General features: G+C 42.9%; 1 protein-coding gene across 2 annotated transcripts in view; it reads right to left on the bottom strand.

Annotated features, from left to right (window-relative positions):
- LOC133648561 (protein SOGA3-like) overlaps positions 1 to 22,939 on the bottom strand; it is a 28,755-nt gene extending 5,816 nt beyond the window's left edge. The window contains exons 1-8 of one of the 2 annotated variants that reach the window (XM_062044778.1): positions 22,499 to 22,939; positions 21,678 to 21,902; positions 21,450 to 21,608; positions 21,307 to 21,369; positions 14,231 to 14,500; positions 13,778 to 14,161; positions 5,624 to 6,277; positions 5,211 to 5,293 (exon numbers count right to left, since the gene is read on the bottom strand). In XM_062044778.1, the coding sequence (XP_061900762.1) occupies positions 5,211 to 5,293; positions 5,624 to 6,277; positions 13,778 to 14,161; positions 14,231 to 14,500; positions 21,307 to 21,369; positions 21,450 to 21,608; positions 21,678 to 21,902; positions 22,499 to 22,639 (1,979 nt within the window). In that variant the 5' untranslated portion in view covers positions 22,640 to 22,939. Of the gene's footprint in view, positions 1 to 5,210; positions 5,528 to 5,623; positions 6,278 to 13,777; positions 14,162 to 14,230; positions 14,501 to 21,306; positions 21,370 to 21,449; positions 21,609 to 21,677; positions 21,903 to 22,498 lie in introns of both variants that reach the window. The other variant, XM_062044776.1, reaches the window with a different exon arrangement.
- Between the last annotated feature and the right edge of the window lie 543 nt (positions 22,940 to 23,482).

Genomic DNA, 23,482 nt, shown 5'->3' with positions numbered 1-23,482 from the left:
AGATGTCGATAAATGCTCTAAAATGTAATATCGGAAATGATCGGTATCGGTTTCAAAATGTAAAATGTATGACTTTTTAAAACGCCGCTGTACGGAGTGGTACACGGACGTAGGGAGAAGTACAGAGCGCCAATAAACCTTGAAGGCACTGCCTTTGCGTGCCGGCCCAATCACATAATATCTACGGCTTTTCACACACATAAGTGAATGCAAGCCATACTTGGTCACACTGAGGGTGGCCGTGTGAACAACTTTAACACTGTTACAAATATGCGCCACACTGTGAACCCACACCAAACAAGAATGACAAACACATTTCGGGAGAACATCCGCACCGTAACACAACATAAACACAACAGAACAAATACCCAGAACCCCTTGCAGCACTAACTCTTCCGGGACGCTACAATATACACCCCCTGCTACCCCCTACACCCCCCCCCCACCTCAACCCCCGCCCACCTCAACCTCCTCATGCTCTCTCAGGGAGAGCATGTCCCTCATGCTCTCTCAGGGAGAGCATGTCCCAAATTCCAAGCTGCTGTTTTGAGGCATGTTAAAAAAAATAATGCACTTTGTGACTTCAATAATAAATATGGCAGTGCCATGTTGCCATTTTTTTCCATAACTTGAGTTGATTTATTTTGGAAAACCTTGTTACATTGTTTAATGCATCCAGTGGAGCATCACAACAAAATTAGGCATAATAATGTGTTAATTCCACGACGGTATATATCGGTATCGGTTGATATCGGAATCGGTAATTAAGAGTTGGACAATATCGGAATATCGGATATCGGCAAAAAAGCCATTATCGGACATCTCTACTTTGTATAGTTCAAGACTTACGGTAATTTGAACACATCACTGCACATCATAATGGCAGCTACAGTTTCCATCTTAAATATCTAAAAAAAATATTTGGGAATGTCCAGCGGGCCACGTTGAAAAGCTTAACGAGCCGCATGCGGCCTGTGAACCTTAATTTGCTCAGTTCTGCTGTAATAGTCTAATCAAAGGCAACGGACAATAAGTCCAGTCACGAAAGTGTGACGTGTTGTGCTGTAAAGCTGTTTCAAACATGCGTGTGATTGCATCAGTTGAAGTAAACAAAGCGGTGAGCGTTTTTGGAGCGAACACGATCGCCAGCACTTTGATAAATAAGGTGAGAAACACTAGAATTTGGATGCGGTGTTAATTGCCCTACCTCCCCCGTTCCACTCCCTCATTGGCAACAAAACTCTTCAATAAAGGTAAAAGTGATGTTCAGTTTAAATTTCATTCATATGCATTTGACATCTTTACTTGCTTGTAAACCAAGTATTATTCCCTATTAAAAAGTGTTTTGTATTAACATTTGGTGTCTGGAACAGATTAATTTACATTTTTTTCTTGTGGGAAAAATGATTTGGAACACATCCATTCATTTTATTTCCCTCTTGTCCTCATTAGTGTCAGGAGTTAGATGGATTCTATCACAGGTGACTTAGGGCGAGTGGCGGGCTACACCATACGATATACTAACCATACTAACCAACCAAGTACGACTCATGACGCAGATTTCCAGGATCTTTAACACTACAGACGTGCGCGGAATGTCATCTCACATCCTCTTGTAACACGACTCCGCGGTGGACAGTTGCTACTGTTCGTCTGCCTGAGCCCCCCTCATTTGCTAATTCCTCAACTCTGAGGCATCGGAATTCCTCCCCATGATGGAAGCCTCCGGATCACCGCCACCATTCCTCCACCTGTCACGCTCGCCTAACACAAATGACAACGCTGCGCCCTCAAAGAGTTAAAGGGAGGGATTTAAAAACGTTACCGCTTTACCTTAAGGCGTTGACAGCGGGGACGGTATGTAATGTGTTTTTGAACAGCAAGTAAGATCTGAGGGCGGCCGTGAGCTCCTCTGAAGCCCGAGAGTATTAACAAGCAGTGTTAAATCGGGACACTGAGGTCATGTAGGGTCCTCGCCTCCACTTCTTATAGCCATCAAGTTCAAATCATGTTATTAGGTATTAATTTGACAATAGATTCAGGGCCTGAGCAGTATAGCAATGCAAAGCCCTATTAGAAAGGATTTATCCGTGTTTTTTCTTGCATTTCTGTATGTGATGATCCGTTGCCCAGATCATGTTTTGTTTTAGTTTAAGACTCCCTTAGATCTGTTTCAGCACCCCTGGGTCTGTTTTTCCTGGTTGCCATGGGTGCTGATTATTTTCACCTTGTTCGGGATGCTCACCTGCTCCGGGGCACTAATCAGAGAGCTATTTATTCCTGCCCCTCGCCACACTCGGTCTTGCTCTTTTGTTTGCTTCATGCAACAAGTTTTGTTTGGTTATTCCTGTGATTCTTGATTCATGTTCCTGTGCTAAGCTTCACCATAGCTTCCCATGCTATCAACATGCCTTCTGTTTATTCTTATATTCTTGACTGATTTATGGAAAATAAATCATCTTCCTACATGCACGCTGCCTCTGGAGTTTCGTCTGCATCTTGGGGAAACGATCCATGCATTACCATGCCACCCAAGCGTAACACAGTAGGCCTTAACATGCTCGGAAACCCACCAAAGTTTGCAAGACCATCAGGAAGAGTAAATTAATTTATATTTTAGGAGTCCTGATCAGGAAGGCACCAAACTCACTCAGTAGCGCCACTTATGGATTTGTTTTTCAAATTTGGCCCATACCATCAGTTTCAATCATCAATTTGGTCGAGGTCATGACAGGACAGACAAAAAAGTCTCAAGAACGCATGTTCGCAAATAAACAATAAGTCGACCATTTTGGACCAAAACCAGGGGTCATATTTCAAAGAACTCATCCTCGGGACTTTTACCAAATGAGGTAAATTAAATAACCAGGATACTAAAAAGATGGGTGATGACAAATTGAGAAGCATTTTAGCTTACCCCCAAATCTGTCTCACAAGCCTTTTATGTGGCTGTCACGTTTGGGTTGCATGTTTATGCGTAGGTCGTTCTCCCACGAAGCAGACGGAAACTTCGGAGACAAGGTGCAGGTAAGACAGTGATTTATTCTCATAAATCAGGCAGGAACAAACAAACAAAGCAAGCGCGCCGAGAGCACGGGGAGCTAAGGCAAAACTTAGCACAGGAATCAAGAATCAAAAGCATGGATCACAAATGGAGATGTTGCATGAAGCAAATAAGAAAGCCAGACTGAGTGTGGCGATAAGCAGGGAATAAGTAGCTCTCTGATTAGTGCCCAGGAGCAGGTGAGCATCCCGAACACTAATCAGAGGCAGGTGAAAACAATCTGCAGTCATGGCAACTAAAACACAAACCCAGGGGTGCTGAAAACAGGAAATGAGGGAGTCAAAAACAAAAGAAACATGATCCGGGCAGTGGATCATAACAGTGGCCTGCCGAACATGACCCAAATATTGAACCCAGACATGTTTACATCTCATTGAGTTTGAGTTTGAGTTTGAGTTTTTTTCGAACATGCAAGCATACAACATGATACATCACAATTTCCAGTTTCTCTTTTCAACATGTTCGAAAAGGAGTAGGAAGAAGCAGAGCTTATTTAATCCTACCCCTTTTCTATACATAACAGTTGCTAAAACTTTTTGTTCACTTCCTGTTAATGGAGGAGATACACACTGGGTGGCTGAATAGCTCAATAGACAATGATGCTTAACTGTACCTGTATTACTTTCAATGATATATTATGATTATATTTATTTCTTTAAACTAGACTGGCCTTTACAGTGTCTGCCTAGAAAAATGATGGCCCTTAGAGAAAAGTAATTGAGGACCCCTAGCCTACGACATACAGTAGGATGTGGGCAAGCACGGCGACAAACATTGACGGTATAGCTGATAATTGCCCACAAAAATATAAACTGGACTCCACAGGGTCAGATCTTCATCATAAGACGGGATGGCGTGGCGAAGTTGGTAGAGTGGCTGTGCCAGCAATCGGAGTGTTGCTGGTTACTGGGGTTCAATCCCCACCTTCTACCTTCCTAGTCACGTCCGTTGTGTCCTTGGGCAAGACACTTCACCCTTGCTCCTGATGGCTGCTGGTTAGCGCCTTGCATGGCAGCTCCCGCCATCAGTGTGTGAATGTGTGTGTGAATGGATGAATGTGGAAATACTGTCAAAGCACTTTGAGTACCTTGAAGGTAGAAAAGCGCTATACAAGTACAACCCATTTATCATTTATTTATCATTTATAATTGGTACAATGGTAAAATGAAGCAACAGGAAAATTACACACTTATTTGCTGAACCCCGAGTTAATTGTTATTGTGGTTTGCAGTGGTGTGTACAGCTGTATCCAATATGTTGGTTTCATCTAACTAAGGCTGGCATGATTAATCTATTATTTTGTTAGAAAAAAAAACATATTTTATATTCTGTTGCTTCGATTAATCAATTAATGAGCATACCTAATAGAAATTGGTCCATGCAGTACCCAAAACTTTAATTGGGTCATAATATGATTTTTTCTGCATTTAAACAATTCATTGCGGTCTATATAAAATTTAATGGTGGTTCTTTGGTCAACATTTTGTATAGATTATGTTTTACAGACCATCTACAAGCCACTTTCTGACGGTCTCTTCAGGATGTGCCGTTTTGTGGGTGGTCTTATAATTTATTTCCCCTTTCCACTGCGTAGTACTTACTTGGCATGCTTTTCCACTGGTAAAAGCAGTACTATCTCTAGTACCTGCTCAGCCAGGGTTCCAAGCAGTGCTGGTCATTGATTTCAGGATAGTCGGCTGGAAATGACCAAAATAAACACACAAGCTAACGCTGAGCTTTGCCCTGTTGCTGTGCCTTCTCTCCGAACACTACACTCCAGTTTCCCTGCTGCCCACAGTCTCCTCTTGGATAAAATGTATTCCCTTGAATGGGAAAATACAGGAAACTCTTATTAGCATCTCTCGTTCCAATACGGCTTGGTTTTTGGAGTTTTACTGAAGTGGTAAACTTGTTCATCCTCAACTGAAGCAGTACTCGGCAGTGGAAAATGGCAATAAATGTATAGAATTACAATATATTTGTCCCATTCTGAGATCTCAGACGCTGTTATAACCACCCGCTTTAGTGCTAACAACTGCTAAGCTAAATTAATTATATTCAGTACAGTTACATTACTGTAACTGTAAACAGCAATCATTATTATAATTATTAAGACAGACATTTTGGAACACAACTACAAACTCACCTTGTGTTGGGACTGATTCCAGGCTGGAATGTGTAAAGGATACCGAGGACGCCAGCTTGGGCTGCCCCTGTGCTTTTGGTAGCCTTGGCAACAAAAAATGCAGTGAGGGGGTGAGGTAAAAAAACAAAAAACAGTAAAATCAACAGAAAAGAACAAAGAAGGGATTATTTTACATGAAGAAGAGGAAAAAGAGATGGGGCATCCAATCACAGAACAAAGAAGAGGGTAAAAAGAAAGACTAGTTTAAAAATGGTGGCGTACGATAGGGAGGAGAACAACACAAGTATGAGGATGAGCAGAATGATAGGTTGGAACATCTGGGAATGTGAGGAACATGGTGTTGCAAGTGAGGGGAGAAAGAGTTAGCACAAAACCAATTTTAGGATTATTAATAGATGTTTTTGATTTCTCACCGACAGCGACTCCTCGCTCTCCCTTCCCTCCAGCCTGGGAACCTCCAGTCTGTCTATGAAGGCCTGCAGTTCTTTCCGGAAGGCTTTCATCTGGGCGTTGATGCGATACAGCAGCTCATGCTCCCTAATACGGCTGCCATCATTCTCTGCGCTGCCTTCCCCTGCTAGCACGAGGTCGCTGTTGGAGACGTAGACCCTTGCCTCTGAGATGATGGCCGCCGTGTCAGCGATGAGGCGGTCGATGGTCCGAACAAGCCTCTCCGCTTCCACTCGGATGTCAATCATTTGCTGCCTGTCGTGCAGGCTGCCCCGCCCACCAGGAAGGAAGCAGGATAAAGGGGAGGAGGCGGCGCCCTCTGGTCCAGAGGGCGTGAGGAGGCCCCTGGTCGGGGTCAAGCAACGGCTGCTGCCATTAATGTTCCTGACCTCGTCTGAGTCGCTCTCTCCGCCGACGGGGCCCTCGCGTTTGCGGGGAGGAGGAAGCAGGCGGGACGACGTGGAGTCTTCGTCACTCTCGCGCCGAACGCTTGTCCCGCCGGCATCGCTCTCGGCATCGCTGTCCCTTGGGCTGGGCCGCAGGGAAAGGTGGGAAGCCAAGTCGTAGCGTTGCATGTTGGAGAGGAGCACGCGGTTCTCGTACTGCAGCTGCATTACCTGAAGGGACGGAAAAGGTTATCAGATTTTTTAGAATTGCGTAATGCTAATAAAAAAATGGCATCAGTAGAGGGTGCTTAAACACACTCTACTTGTGTTTACTGGTTTTTCCCTATCTAACATACTACAATATATGGAACACTTATGAGGTTGATGCAATGGTAATGCTAGCATTTATCTTAAAAGTAATACCTTTTAAAGATAATATATTATAAACATTAATAGCGTTTTAACACTGCAAGATTTTACTTTTACATTCCTTTTGCACTGCACGGGGGCAAAAGATATTTAGCCAAACATTATTTTTTATTTTTTTGTCTTGTCCAGCTATTCAGGCAAATCATATTGTTGATGTAGATGCCCGTATGTGCTGTACAGATTTACTTTACAAAAGAGAAGTGTGGGATACTTCTCTTGTTGCCTTATTTGTGTTTTGACTTTATTAAATGGATTTATATTAATGTTTGGTGCAGCCGGATAGGAGCAGTAGGGGATAGAAAGAAAAAAAAAGGAAGACGGGGGGCTAAGACAAAGGGACAACAACAACAACAACCACCACCACAACAACAACAACAGAACAGCATCAGCAAATAGAATATGTACAAATCTGATACGAAAAGTGATAGCAAAGAAGCAGTTACTGAAGTAAATATTAATAACACAAAAATGACAATGCACATTATTACACTACAAATGGAGCAATAAAATTCCAACAAGAAATAGCCTCTGATATCAGCAATAGTTGTTTCAAATGCAACAATACATATATTTAATGATAACTTGACTTACAAAAGAAAGCAGATAAATGAAAGAAAAGAAAGAGAAGCAAACTGTATTAACCTTGTAGATTGTTATAGTAACAATAGGTTAAGCTTTGTCTGTGTGCCGTGTGTTACCCAGTTTCCCCTTGGGGAACAACGTTAATATTAAGGCTGAAACGACGCGTCGACGTAGTCGACGTCATCGGTTATGTAAATACGTCGACGCCGTTTTTGTGCGTCGACGCGTCGCATATTTACGTCACACTACCGTCATGGCGGAGCACAAAGCAGACTGTGCGAGCGAGGGGAAAAACGCACGCCAAAAGTCGTCAAAAGTGTGGGAGTATTTCAATACACAGCCTAATAATGTTGTTGTATGCACACTGTGTCGAGCGGAAATGGCCTATCATAGCAGCACAACGGCTATGAACGAACATTTGAAAAGAAAACCATCAACCATCAACTAGTCAATCGTCCGCGTTAGCATACGTTGTCATCATTACACAAAAACATGAATGTGTCATTTGTATCTGCTAGGGGTGTAACGGTATGTGTTTTGTATTGAACCGTTTTGGTACGGGGGTGTACCGAACGAGTTTCTAAGCTAAAGCTAACTTTAGCTGCTAAAGTCTTAACAAGTTGCTTTGCTCCTCTGCCTCTGTCTCAGCACGCAGCATTGTCCCACCCACACAACCATCTGATTGGTACACACGCAGCATTGTCCCACCCACACAACCATCTGATTGGTACACACGAAGCATTATCAGCCAATCAGCAGTGCGTATTCATAGCGCATGTAGTCAGCGCTTCAGCGTCGAGCAGATAGGTGTTTAGCGGGTGAGCATCAGGCAGCGGACTCTCCCCAAATGATAATAAACACCTCCCAGTCAACTACTAGTAACATCACTATGAGCCCGTTGACCTACTAGAAACTTAAACTGCAGCTCAGCTCGCTCGCAGTCCTGGTTTGAGGTGAAGGTTAATTACCTCTCAGTTCCAGCCACATCGACCCCTTCTGAGCGCCTATTTTCAGCTGCTGGGAATATTGTAAACAAGAAAAGAAGCAAAGCAAGTAGACATGCTAACCTTTCTTCATTACAACTGTTAGTCACTCACTGGAATGAGTAGAATTGGTTATTGTGTACTGTGTTGGACTGGATGTTTATTTTGCACATTTTAAAAGCAATACTTAATGTTTACAGTGCTCCAGAATATTTAGATTGGCACTTTTTTGTATTGGATGTTTATCTTTATTTTTGCACATTTTAGCAAATAAGCAATACTTTCACTTTTGTTGAAATGTTTACACTGTTGTTACAGAATATTTCGTTTTGCACTTTTTTGTATTGGATGTTTATCTTTATTTTTGCACATTTTAAAGGAAAATAAGCAATACTTTTACTTTTGAAATGCTTATACTATTGCAGAATATTAAGATTTGCACTGGATGTTTACTTTTATATTTGCACATTAAAAAGCAAATAAGCTACTTTTAATTTTGTTAAATGTTAAAAGTTTTAAATGTTTACATTGTTACAGAATATTTTGTCATGTTGTTGTCAATGTTGACTGAGTGGCCATACTTTTTTTTTTGTAAATAAAAGCCATGCCTTTTGAAAAAACTGGCCTACTTTTATTTTTTCATCTTCATTTTAAATAAAATAAAATAAAAAATAATCGGTAAAAGGAAAAATAATCTATAGATGAATCGAAAAAATAATCTATAGATTAACCGATTAATCGAAAAAAATAAATAAAAATCTATAGATTAATCGATAGAAAAATAATCGTTAGCTGCAGCCTTAGTTAATATATGTTTGATGAAACATGATTATATGCATGAGTGTATGTATGTATATGTGATTGTCTATGTACAGTATGTGTATATGTATGTTTGTACAGTGAAGGTGCGTGTGGATGTATGTACCGTGAGTGTATGTACCTATGTACAGTAAGTGGGTAAGTACCAATGTGTACGCGTATGTATGTATTAATGAATGAATATATGTATGTGTGTTTATATGTATGAATAATTGTGTGTATGTGAGAAAATAATGTGCATCTGTATGTACAATATATTTGTCTCCTAGTGTGTGCGAGAGCCAAACTATGGCCCCAGCCACCCAGAAAGCCCAACCCAAAACAGCAGGTGCGGTGCCCAGGGAACAAGGGACCATTGGCCCCACTCAGCCAGGCCGGCCAGCGACAGGAACCTACCATGACGCCCGGTAGGGCCAGCGGCAGGCTATAGACAGATGCGCCCAGCAGAGGACAAGGCACAGGAAAAGAAGAGGACAGCCATCCCCCAAGCCAGCGATAGACCACACCCCACAAAGGCAGAAAGACGGGACGCCCCGCCCCGAGACTCCCCGCAGCCGGACGGGAAGACCGCTCCCACCCCACCAGCAACCGGGCCCCCACGAGCCTAGGGCCCACCCTATGCCTCCCCACCCAAGTCGACTGCCGCAGGACCGCCCAGCACCCACTCCACCTGCAGGGACCCGACGATGGATATGGAACATTCAGCAACTGCCAAGGCGGATCCTCCCCCTGAAAAAGGAAAAAAGAAAAAGAAAAAAAAAAGGAGATCACAGATACACTGACACACAAGGTCACTACCCCAGCAACTAGCCGACTTGCAGCACTGCAAAATACTCTGCAGCGCACCATGCTGCCACGATAAATGCAGGGACTAGACCCAGCAGGCTCCAACCAAGATGGACATCCGGAAGGGGTGGGCGGTGGGGCTAGCCTGAGGCGCCGACCCCCGCCGGACAAGCAGGCCCCGAGAGTGCCCCCGCCCTTTTACACACACACACAGACATAGACATATATATATATATATATATATATATATATATACAAACCCCGTTTCCATATGAGTTGGGAAATTGTGTTAGATGTAAATATAATCGGAATAGAATGATTTGCAAATCCTTTTGAACCCATATTCAATTGAATGCACTACAAAGACAAGATATTTGATATTCAAACTCATAAACTTTATATTTTTTTTGCAAATAATAATTAACTTAGAATTTCATGGCTGCAACAAGTGCCAAAGTAGTTGGGAAAGGGCATGTTCACCACTGTGTTACATGGCCTTTCCTTTTAACAACACTCAGTAAACGTTTGGGAACTGAGGACACACATTTTTTAAGCTTCTCAGGTGGAATTCTTTCCCATTCTTGCTTGATGTACAGCTTAAGTTGTTCAACAGTCCGGGGGTCTACGTTGTGGTATTTAGGCTTCATAATGCGCCACACATTTTCAATGGGAGACAGGTCTGGACTACAGGCAGGCCAGTCTAGTACTCGCACTCTTTTACTATGAAGCCACGTTGATGTAACACGTGGCTTGGCATTGTCTTGCTGAAATAAGCAGCGGCGTCCATGGTAACGTTGCTTGGATGGCAACATATGTTGCTCCAAAACCTGTATGTACCTTTCAGCATTAATGGTGCCTTCACAGATGTGTAAGTTACCCATGTCTTGGGCACTAATACACCCCCATACCATCACAGATGCTGGCTTTTCAACTTTGCGCCTATAACAATGCGGATGGTTCTTTTCCTCTTTGGTCCGAAGGACACGACGTCCACAGTTTCCAAAAACAATTTGAAATGTGGACTCGTCAGACCACAGAACACTTTTCCACTTTGTATCAGTCCATCTTAGATGAGCTCAGGCCCAGCGGAGCTGCCGGAGTTTCTGGGTGTTGTTGATAAACGGTTTTTGCCTTGCATAGGAGTTTTAACTTGCACTTAAAGATGTAGCGACCAACTGTAGTTACTGAGAGTGGGTTTCTGAAGTGTTCCTGAGCCCATGTGGTGATATCCTTTACACACTGATGTCGCTTGTTGATGCAGTACAGCCTGAGGGATCGAAGGTCACGGGCTTAGCTGCTTACGTGCAGTGATTTCTCCAGATTCTCTGAACCCTTTGATGATATTACGGACCGTAGATGGTGAAATCCCTAAATTCCTTAAAATAGCTGGTTGAGAAAGGTTTTTTCTTAAACTGTTCAACAATTTGCTCACCCATTTGTTGACAAAGTGGTGACCCTCGCCCCATCCTTGTTTGTGAATGACTGAGCATTTCATGGAATCTACTTTTATACCCAATCATGGCACCCACCTGTTCCCAATTTGCCTGTTCACCTGTGGGATGTTCCAAATAAGTGTTTGATGAGCATTCCTCAACTTTATCAGTATTTATTGCCACCTTTCCCAACTTCTTTGTCACGTGTTGCTGGCATCAAATTCTAAAGTTAATGATTATTTGCAAAAAAAAAAAAAAGTTTATCAGTTTGAACATCAAATATGTTGCATTTGTAGCATATTCAACTGAATATGGGTTGAAAATGATTTGCAAATCATTGTATTCCGTTTATATTTACACCTAACACAATTTCCCAACTCATATGGAAACAATATATATATATATATATATATATATATATATATATATATATATATATATATATATATATATATATATATATATATATATATATATATATATATATATATATATATGAATAAACTAATCCATACACAGGCCGGCGGGGCAGGGATCCAGCCCCAAAACCAACTGTCCACCCAGAACCAGCCGATCACTTCACCCCCACAAGGCTGGCCGTTCACCCCCATCCCCTCTAGAGACAACCCTCGACAAGCCCGCACCCAGACGACGGCACGACACTGGGCATAAAGGACGGCGCGGCAGAGCGAGAGGGCAGGCCCGGGCCAACACCCGACAAGCCAAACAACATGACAACAAACGAGAATGAAGCTGGCAAATTCGCCAGCCCTGACAACCTCCACGTGCCCGCGCTGCCACAAGCCACAACAACGACCACCCCCCCGCACCGGACCCAGCAGCCACGGGCGCCTACAACACAAACAAACGGCAGCAGAAACAACGGCTGCAATACTCCTGACAACCAGCAACGCTGGATCAAATCAAAGCGACCGAAAAACCGCGACAGACAACCACACGCCAACAGGACCATGGAGACCAGCCAGCGCCAGCTTGCCAGTCAGCCCAAACGCCAACACGCAAACAAGAGACATCATCACCTCCCCGAGTAAAAGACTCCACTCCCCCAATCCAAACCCGCACAAACACACCACCGCCCAAACAACAGAGACACAGCACCCACACCAAACAAGAGGGCTGCGCTGCCCCCGCATCAAACCACCGACACAGACCCCACAGCACAAGGCCGGAACAGACCCTGCCCAACAGGAAGTGAAACCTGCGCGACGCCACACAAACCGCAGGTGAAAACAAATGACCACCCAATCCACCTCTAAAAAAATATCAAAAATAAATTAAATTTAAAAAAAACTCACGCCCTCAGCGAGGGAATGGCAGGCCACCAGACCGCAGTGCCGCACCGAACCGTAACCCATGCATGTGTTGTGGGAGTGTATAAGGCCCTCAGAGTGTCTACTCTGTAGTTAAAATTAGGAGGTCAGCCATTACAGCCGACCTCCAGTCCCTATTGATGTGCGTACTGTAGCTTGAGGAAGATATGTATGCAGGTGGGGACTAATAATTTGATTAAAATTGGGGTATATCAAGGCCAGAGTTGGTCCCTAAACCCTAAGTGTCTAACATGCAGTTAAAATTGAGGGCTGGATGAGGAGGGGACAAGTCAGAAGGACTGGAGCCCCATAGAGGCATCCTCATCGCCCGCAATGCCTCCCCACAGGACAATTCCTCCAAGTCCTATATGTGTGTGTGTGCTATAAGTAGGAGGAGCAGAGCGCAAGTCACTAATCCTCGCCTCTATTGCGGCAAATAAACCTTGTTTCTTACACGTTTCATATTCACCTGGAGGACGAGGAATAACTTTCTAACATTCTACAGAACACACCGCAGGAGGATAAAATAAACTATGTTAAGCTTAAGCTCTTGAAGGTAAACAAAGGTGGGTGGATCGATACACATTATCGACAATAACAATACCAAGTATAGTATCAGTATTTGGTCAATACTACAGTGATTAAGTCATTATCTTTTATTATCACAAAATAGACTTTGTCATTTTTGTTATTGTTTACAAACTTGGGAAATAAGTCCCTGGACACAAAACTAAATATTTAAATCAGAGCCAATAGTTTTTGGTTATGTTCAGTTATTTATTAGTTATTTTTTTATAACGTTATTTTGCACAAAACTGTTAAATATAATAAAAGGGAATAAGAAAATAATTGTAATATTTAATTGATATTGTCACACTACCATCCTGTGTTTATGTCTGAGACTGGGATCAAAAATGTTCTCATTCAATGATCTTAAAAAATTCAAGGATCAGCATTGGTATGATGACTGCTATAATTCTGCTCCTGTAACTACTTGGTATTGGATACTCTAATGTGTAATATTACTAAAAACAGTAATGTAAAGTATTGAAATAACAGCGGAATAAGTTATCATTACTTTTGAACAGAAGTGTACATAGAACCAAGATAAATTAGCAAGTAGATTAATAATAGTTTTGAGGAAATAATAGAACTGGAAATTACGCAATATGTTGCTGCATGCATTAACAGCCAAATTAAGGGCCTTTGTAACCTATTTTAAAACAGTTCTATTGTCATTTATATGCCAAATAATACATATATATATATATATATAGTTACGGCAGGAGGCTGCAATATATATCGCGATATAGATTTTAGGCCGTATCGGCCATCCCTGATGTTCAATTGACACCAAACTTTTTCTACCTTGCCACTTAGGTCGTTTATCTGAAGCCTGGCCGCCTTTAGCTCCTCCTGCAAGGCCTCTGCCTTCACTCCTTCGATCCCAGTTCCTCCCGAGAGTCCTCCTCCTCCGTGCCTGGCCCCGCCCTCATGGGTGCCGGCTTTGAACCGCAGCTTGTTCAGGTCGGCTGTCACCCTTTGGTTCTGCTCCTCTGCGTCTGCAAGGTTCCTCCTCAAGAGCTCCGCCTCGTCCTCTACCAGCTGTAGCTGTTGCCTGAGCTCCGTCAGGTCGTCCCCGAGCCCTCGCCCCGTGCCGTAGCCTCCCAATGCGCCGCCTCCGGAGCTTCCTTCCCCTTCACCCTCCCCGCGGAGGTCATCGAGCTCAGATCTCAGGCCTCGGTTCTCCACCTGAGGAAGAAAGTCTTGACAATCTCACAACTTCCACTCACTGACATACTTACAACGTTGCTCTCTCACCTCAAGTTCTACAATTTTCCTCCCCAAGATGTTGGCCTCCTCCTCCACCAGGCGGAGTCGCAACTTCAGCTCTGATTCGCGTGTTGAGGGAGGACCCCCGGCCTCGCCTTTGGGATGGGTGCTGTCCAGTTCGCCATAAAAAGAGCGGTACTTTTGCAGCTCCTGCTCCAGGCGGTCCTTCTCTTTGTCGATGGTGGCCGTCTTTCTCCTCATAAGTATGGCCTCTTCTTTGATCAAGGCCATCTGGCACTTAAGGTCCTCATTGTCCTCCTGCAGCACCAAGACAAATTTTGAGGGCGTGAGGACTTATAAGCTTAAGCGCGAAAAAAAGATTTAGTAGCTTTTTAGAGCCAAAAACCTCTGGACGAAGATGAGCAGTGAAGTTCTCTCTAAAGACAGACACATTTATTTGATCCTTGAATGACGCAACAACAAAACAATGAGGGTCAAATTGTTGAATAGGCTATATATGTGTGTATAAATGTATGTAAAGAAGCCAAGTCCTAACCAAAAGTCAGCAGTTCCAGGAACCAAGAGCCACAGACATTTTGAGATTCAATTAGTTTCTGATTAATCATTAACTTTTTTCGGCCTTAATAAAAATACAAAAAATGTATTCTAATGTTTATCCTTCGTCTCATATTTTTTCCAAGTATAGCTACAGTTTTACCTTTTGTTAGTGATATGTTCCAAAGCAGAAGAATATTAAAGCAATGTTTTCCATAAGAAATAATGTAAGTCCAATTAATTTGTTCCAGTCCCCCAAAAGTATGACCGCAAAACCCATTCTATAGATAATTATTATAGTTTTACAATGTGAAACACACATAAATGACGAATGAAATGGATATATGAATACTGAGCATTACTGTTACCTTTATTGAAGACAATTTTTGGCAAAAACAGTGATGAGAGGAGAGGAAGAAGGAAAGGGGAGAGTTGGAATAAGTACCAAAGTTGGTACTTTTATAGGTACCGACTGAAGTCTGTCTGTACTACCAGGCACCATTTGACGTCAAATCAAACGGTGGCTTATTTTTATACCTTTGTTGCACATGACTTCGCATCCGGTTGCAAGCTCGGCACGGCTTAAACACTTGGCAGGGAAACAAGCAGTCAAGCACTCAGCCTCTAGGTAATGTTACCATTTTTCATCCCAACAAAGCTAGAAAAAGGCGCTCAAATGTACAGTAAGGTTCCACTTTTCAAAATAAGCTAGGTCAATCCTAATTCACTTTAGGTTTTCCATAAACATGCAAAAAATTCGCAATAGCGATTTTACATAGCAATTTCAACACCAACAAATGTGATAATCCAAACAACAACTAAGATGCACATTACTATCAAACAGCTGTTGTGTAATAACTACAATGCTTATATTTAAACACATTGTAGGGAGCAACAAAAGAAAAGACTGGGCCATTCAACTTAATGGCAAGGGCTATTCCCTGGCTTAGACAACCAACTGTAGTCTATACACATCAGACAACGCCTTGCAAGAGCGAACGAGGACTGCCTTCTATAGAGATCCGTACAAGTTCAGCAAAAATCTATTTGTCAAGGAAAAAAATGGAACTCTTAAAGTACCTGTAAGGGAACTTGAGGAGCACCTGAGAATGACCTACTCAGATAACAGACGCAGGTACCAGTTATCATCCCGAAAGACATGCCACCAATTCAATCTGCTGAGCACCAGATGGACACAACGCCCCGACATGGAGCGAAGTTGAGAGAACAGTAAAAGGGGCTAGAACAGCATTAGCCCCAGGGTCCAACGGCATTCCATATAGGCTATATAAGAATGCCCCTAGTGTCCTAAAATACCTCTGGAAGTTAATGAAGGTGGCATGGGCAGGAGGGATCTTGATTCCCAAAGAGAAGAACTCCTCAGAAAAACGCAATTCCGCCAAATCAGTTTTCTGTGGAAGAAAAAACTTTTTTCAGGATTGTGGCACAGACTATCAACATTCCTGCTGAAGAACAACTTTGTTGACACCTTGGTGCAGAAGGCAGGGATAAGCGGCTTGTCAGGATGTCTGGAACATGCAAATGTCATTTGGCAGCAGGTACAAATGGCCAAGAAAGAAAAGAGACCTGCACGTGGTCTTCCTAGACCTTGCAAACGCTTACGGGTCAGTGCCTCACGAGCTACATTTGGACAGCTTTCAAGTTATTTCAAGCCCCAGAGAGTGTCACACGGCTGGTAAAAACCTACTTCCAGGATCTCCAGTTCTGCGTAACAACACATGCTAGTACAACTGCCTGGCAGCATCTGGAAGTAGGCATAATGTCAGATTGCACCATTTCTCCACTTGCGTTCACCATGGCAATAGAGCTTATCATTCGAGCATCCAGGTGAGTGGTTGGAGGGGAACGTTTGAAGAGCGGGCTGTGGCTACCCCCAATCAGGGTGTACATGGATGACATGATGACAATAACAACAACAAATGCATGCACTAAACGCCTCTTAGAAAAACTCCAAGGAAACATTGAATGGGCACGAATGGAAATTAAACCCACCATATCCCGCAGTATCTCCACTGTTAAAGGACAACTCGCCAATGACGAGCCTATACCAACAATCCTGGAAACACCCATTAAAAGCCTCGGACAGAGATACAGTGCAGACCTGAAAGACTCCAAACAGGTAGAGCAACTGAGGCAGGATACCATCAGCAACCTCAAGCAAATTAAAAGAATTGCGCTCCCAGGGAAGCTAAAGCTCTGTGTTTCCAGTTTGGTTTTCTGCCTTGTTTGTCTCTTGTGGCCAATTTCTATCTACAAGGTCACTCTATCCCATTCTAATCAGCTGGAGAGGCAGGTGAGCATGCAAGTTTGGAAGTGGCATGGACTGCCAAGTTGCCTCAACAGCATAGGATTGTATGGGAATGGGGCCCTCTCTCTGCCGATCTCAAGCTTGGTGGAAGAGTACAAATGTACCAAAGCCAGGCTGGAAATTACCCTCACAGATTACCCAGGACCCATTTGTTTGAGGTGCAGCCCCCATCCTAACACAAAGGAAATGGAAGTCAACTGTAGCAATAGCGGAAGCAAAGCCGCCCTCAGACACCGGGACATTGTGGGGCGGTGTGGCGAAGTTGGTAGAGTGGCCGTGCCAGCAATCGGAGGGTTGCTGGTTACTGGGGTTCAATCCCCACCTTCTACCATCCCAGTCACGTCCGTTGTGTCCTTGGGCAAGACACTTCACCCTTGCTCCTGATGGCTGCCTTGCATGGCAGCTCCCGCCATCAGTGTGTGAATGTGTGTGTGAATGGATGAACGTGGAAATACTGTCAAAGCGCTTTGAGTACCTTGAAGGTAGAAAAGCGCTATACAAGTATAACCCATTTATCATTTATTTATCATTTATACAGCGTGGCAGAGGGGGCTTTGGGCTGGGTACAACAACACTTACATGGAAAAAGGCTGCCCCATCAGAACGTCGACATCTCGTGGTAGAGGAGCTGTGCCATCAAGAGGAGGCAGACAGATGTGCTTAAGCAGTTTTCCAAGCCCAGCAAGGTCGATGGATGAGATGGGATGGTGTGGAAAAGAGGAAAATTGGATGGGCGAATTATGGAACATGGAGTCTAACAGGCTGAGCTTCATAATCAGAGTCACGTACAATGTCCTTCCCTCTCCAACTAACCTAAATCTCTGGTTTGGAGAGGATCCGGCCTGTCTTCAGTGTGCATCCCCTGCTAACCTAAAGCATATCCTGGGGGGCTGCAAGGTCAGCCTAACTCAGGGAAGATACACATGGCGCCACAACCAAGTTTTGAGGTGCTTGGCCGCAGAACTGGAGCAGAATACCACCAATGCCTTGCTCATAGGTACTCAGGACACAGTCCCACAGTTGACATCCTCCTTCATTCGGGAAGGAGATAAACAACGCAACAAGGGAACAACTGCAGACTAATGCACACTTAATGCAGCGAAAGATTGGGAAATGCAAGTGGACCTAAGCCAGGGACTCATATTCCCACACGAAATCGCAGTGACCAACCTACGGCCAGACTTGGTCTTCTGGTCCAATGCCTGCCAACGTGTCCTCATCGCTGAGCTGACGGTCCCATGGGAAGATGCCATTGATGAGGCATACCAAAGGCTATGCTAACTTTCACATAATGAAGGGCGCACAACAGATGATGTGTTATTTGGCGACCCTCTTAGTGGTCAGTGCCAATCCCACCAAGAAATATCTCCAACACCACTTAAGAAGACGTCTCTCCAGTATACACTGATCTCATCAGGGATTGTAAGAACCAGTCCTATTAAGCAAAATAAATATCCAACAGTACAGTACAGTACTTGCAAATGAGACACTGACATGTAAGAAAACAAGATAACACCTGGATAGCACAGCTCAATGTTAAATGTTAAAGTAAAAAAAATAGACATTAAAAAAAACTAAACATTTACTAATACATTTAAACACATACAAAAGTACAGAAAATTGGTACCGTTGAGTATCGGTATTGATACCCCAGGGAATTTGTACCGTATCGATTTAAATATGAAAGGTCCCCATTCCTCGGGGAGAGCCACACGGACGCCATATTCATACATTGCTACGTGTTCTTTCTTGAATTCAATAGTGTTTTTCACCTTCTTTATCAAAATGCTGGCACACACAACTCTCTTTGGCCCCATGGTGGATCCTTTTGCAGTCTTGTTCAATAAAAAAAAAAAGTCTGAATCACCAACATGTGGGAAGTATTTGTTTGGGAACTCGATTTTGCATGATAATATTGACTTTGAGTTTATTTATTCAAACGGACAATGCATATTAATGAACACAACACAAAATGTAAATAATGTAAAAAAATACAAATAAGTAAAAACACAAGCATTAAGCAACAATTTAAAAAAAGGTTAAAAATGTTTTGTCATACCATAAACGGGAAAAGGGATTATTTTGTTACGCGCAATGTTCGGCAGTATGATAACCAAGACAGTCTAAGAAAACTGGGGCAGAAGCTTGGCAAACATTTTCAAAGAAACCTGAAGCATATGAAAACCGAGGTATTCAATGAGCTGCTTAGGATAACATGAGGCTCTGACCTAAACTTGCTTCTTTAGTGTAGCACGATATAAGACAATCCATCCATTTTCTAGAGACGAGATCAATTATGTAAATTTGGCCAATCCTAGAGCTTTTAATACTATCGTTATTAGAGATCTAACAGTATCAAAAACTTCACGGTACGATATTATCTCGGTATTGAGGCCACGGTACTATATTATTGTGGTCTATGTCCAAAAAAAAAAAACACTTGAGAGAAATGTTACAGTCGTACAGTGGCAGTGATGTTTAGGATAAACACACTTAAAGTAATTGAACACAAACATACTAATGTTTTATCATATTTATTACTGCAAACATTTATTTTTAAGTGCAAAGAAGAGTGCAGGAACATCCACTGTTTTAATATATTTTCTGAGTGACGGTTTATGAGGTGGCGACTTGTCCAGGGTGCTGCTCTCTGCCCGAGTGCAGCAGGATAGGCTACAGCCCCCTCGCGACATCGAGAGAGACAAGCAGTAGAAAATGGATGGATGGATTGAGGATCAAGTAGCTTTTCAGTTTACTCTTATTTCCTGCGGTGTACAGTTTTTGTTTGCGATTTCCCTCCGTGCTCTGCGACGTGACTGGCTGGCTGTATCGCCTTGGAAACACCATCCATCCATTCATCTTCTTCCCTTTTCCGAAGTCGGGTTGTGGGGGCAGCAGCCTAAACAGAGAAGCCCAGACTTCCCTCTCCCCAGCTACTTTGTCCAGCTCTTCCCGGGGGATGCCAAGGCGTTACCAGGCCAGCTCTTACCGTGGTCTCCTACCGGTCGGACGCGCCCTAAACACATCCTCTCAATGTGGAGGAGCAGACTCGAGACGAAAATGGCGCGCTTTGCTTTGCAGAATGCCAACTTTCTTACCTCCGCCAAACATGTTATGTTTTCGCCAAGGTGTGTTTTTTAGCAACATAACTCAAACAGTTATGGACAGATGAGCGGAGACGTAGTATTATTTTCAGACCCGGCCAACGCTAAAGTGTCACAAAAAAATTATATTGCCTTTGTTTTGCTCAAAATAATGTAGGTAATAAAAGGGAATAAGGATATCATTAGAATACTTAATTGATATTGTAGCATTGCCATCCTGTGTTTTTATCTGATTATAATTATAATAAAACATTTTATCGTTCAATGATGTTGAAAATGTGAAATTTCTGTATCAGCATTGGTATGACCATATAGATGGGTTGCAATCACGTGACCAAGACGCACTTCTGGGTTTAGGCTACTGTTTAGGCTACTGTTTATTTACCGTACCTGAATCTGTGCAGGTTTAGGCTTATTTTGAAAGGTTTAGAGGCAAATATAAAAGCTATTATGAAAAAAATATTTAAAATGGGATGGAGTGGCGTTTTGACTCTTAAGAAAAAAATATTTTTTTAAAGATTTAAACAATTTATCATTAACAAGAGGTTACAGCTACCTCACTTCACTTGACACTTACAGTATTTGGAGAAGAAAGTGATCATTGCAGACACAAGCAGTCTGATTGTATTCCACAAGATGATGAAAGTGTAGTATGGCCCAAAAGTATTTGCTGAATAATATACTAGAGAATAAGTGCTTATTACATTTGAACAGAAGTGTGGATAGAAACATGTTACAACAGAAAGTAACCAGATATTAACAGTAAATTAACAAGTACATTAATGATAGTTTTAAGAAAATAACACAACTTGAAATGACAAAAGATGTTTCTGCATATGTCAGCAGACAAATTAGTAACCTTGGTAACCTGCTTTGATACGGTTATTTTATCATATACAGTATATATGTCAAATAATATACTGTGATGTATATCGTTATCACAGGAGGCTGCAATATATCTTGCAATATAGATTATAGGCAGTATCGTCCCTCCCTACTTGCTCTCTTGCAAATACAAGCAAACTTAAAACAAGACTCAGGTTATCAAATATGAAACATACGAAAGCAGCTACTACCGGAATGACATATTTTTAACATTCACCATGTCGAACCTGACACAGGAGGAGGGGGCTCACCTCAGTGGGAGTCTGTGCTGCTTTCTTATCTGTCTTCTGGACATCCTTGCCACTTCGTCTCTTCTGAAGAAAGTCAATGATGGTAGATTCTTGTTAAAAAGGGAACATCATGCTAACCTACTTGATGGTTGTACGGCGTATACCTCTTTGGATTTGTCCAGCTCATTCTGCAGAGCTTGTTTGGTCACCTCCACCTCGATGAGGTTCTGCCTCAGTTTCTCATTCTCGTCCTCAGTTTTGGTGCGGTTCTCCTCCACCTTTTCCAGCTCGTGATGGAGCCTCACCGACACGTCTTTGGCAACCTGCAGTTCACATTGACAACTTCATGATGTGACTAATTCCATGATATCCGTTCTCCCACCGCACTGCACCTTCAGGTCCTGTTCCAGACTCCTGAGCAGCTCCTCATCGATCTCTCCCGTCTGGGCGTAGCGCAGCCTCTTCCTCTCTGCCTTGCGCAGGCGATACTGCAGGATCCGGCAGTTTTTGTTGGCTCTCTCCAGCTCGCGCCTCATTTCCTGCAGCTGGCAGGTGTCCTCCTCGTAGAATGTGTCCCGCATCTCGTCCATCTCGGCCCTCATCTCCTCTATCTCACACTGGAAACGGCAAAGGAAGAAACATCTCGAACAAAATTTATTTGGATTGTTAAAGCAACTAAATAAACCACATGTGGGTGATGGGTAATGTCAGCCCCATTTGTTGTCCTTTTGGAACAAAATAGGCTATTGATTGCAAGGGATCAATGCTAGTCTGATCAATAACCAATTAGTCATCTGTCAGTGTGATTTTGGTGCAGATCCAAACTTGATGCAAGTGTTCAGCGCAATGATTAATGACTCAGCTGCACACATTTAGACATATTACAAAATGACATGCACAAACTCTACACATCAAAATGCTAAAACTGAGCTTTTGCAAATGTGGTAATGCCTGTTTCTGTTTTAAAACAGTAGTGGTTTTATTATTGTTGTATATTTGCAGTGCTGTGAAAGGGCGCTGCATCATGCTGAAGCTTTTGACTGGCGACCCTTTTAAACTGCATGAAATGGTCAAATGGTTTTAAAATGCTAATGTGATAAACATTATGGACGCAGCAATTGCATCTTATTAGAGTAAAGGCTTATCTTGCCATCAAGTTTTTTTACGAGCAAAACAAAAAAGCTGCAGAAGAAGTTGACGCAGCATTTACAACCTTAAGGATGTGGTTTTCCTCCAAAAGTCTCTCCATATCTTCTCGAAACAGGGCCTCCTCCTGCTGTGTCATGAAGCCCGCCTCGGTGACGTCTTCAGCCGGCTCTGGGTCACCAAGAGCAGCCTCCTCTGTGTCGGTCATGCTTTGCACCCCGTTTTTTTGTCCTCCAAAGCCCCCTCACTTTGTTTTTCCTTCTACCGGCTCCAGTGAACCCACCACGAACGAGGCCCTGCCTGCTCGGCTGCTGATGTGAGCTTCTGCCGCTGCACCGTCTAGCCGAGCAGCTTCACTCACCCCGCGAACCCCCTGGCGTCTCGTTCACCGAGGGTACACCGGAGCACAATCGTCCATGTAGAGTAGCATTTAACATGCATAAAGATAAGTAAATACTCGAGGGAACGGCAGCATCCGCCCTGTTTGCTGGGACCAGCCTCAGCACCATCCGTCATCCGGGTGAGCAGACTCACCACCGAGGCTCTCGGGCTCCCTCTACCTGCCGTCAGAGACTCCCCACCGGCATGCTTACTTCTTTTTTTGTACCGCAGGTGCTTCAAGCTGCTTCGGCCAAAAATGTACAGCAAAGTAGTCCGCAACTGCACACTTCCATGAATGCTTGGAATCACCTAAAAACAGCCTCATTCCTATGCAGCTGTTGACTGTTGTGAATGAAGGACTTGCAGCAGCGCCCCCTGTAGTATATATATATATATATATATATATATATATATATATATATATATATATATATATATATATATATATATATATATATATATATATATATATATATATATATATATATATATACACACAAACCCCGTTTCCATATGAGTTGGGAAATTGTGTTAGATGTAAATATAAACGGAATACAATGATTTGCAAATCATTTTCAACCCATATTCAGTTGAATATGCTACAAAGACAACATATTTGATGTTCAAACTGATAAACATTTTTTTTTGTGCAATTAATCGTTAACTTTAG

This window comes from Entelurus aequoreus, linkage group LG04 (genome assembly GCF_033978785.1).
Source record: "Entelurus aequoreus isolate RoL-2023_Sb linkage group LG04, RoL_Eaeq_v1.1, whole genome shotgun sequence".
In the NCBI taxonomy this organism is placed as follows: Eukaryota; Metazoa; Chordata; class Actinopteri; order Syngnathiformes; family Syngnathidae; genus Entelurus; species Entelurus aequoreus.
Note: the sequence above shows the minus strand (reverse complement) of the source record. Positions and strands in the feature narration are given on the sequence as shown.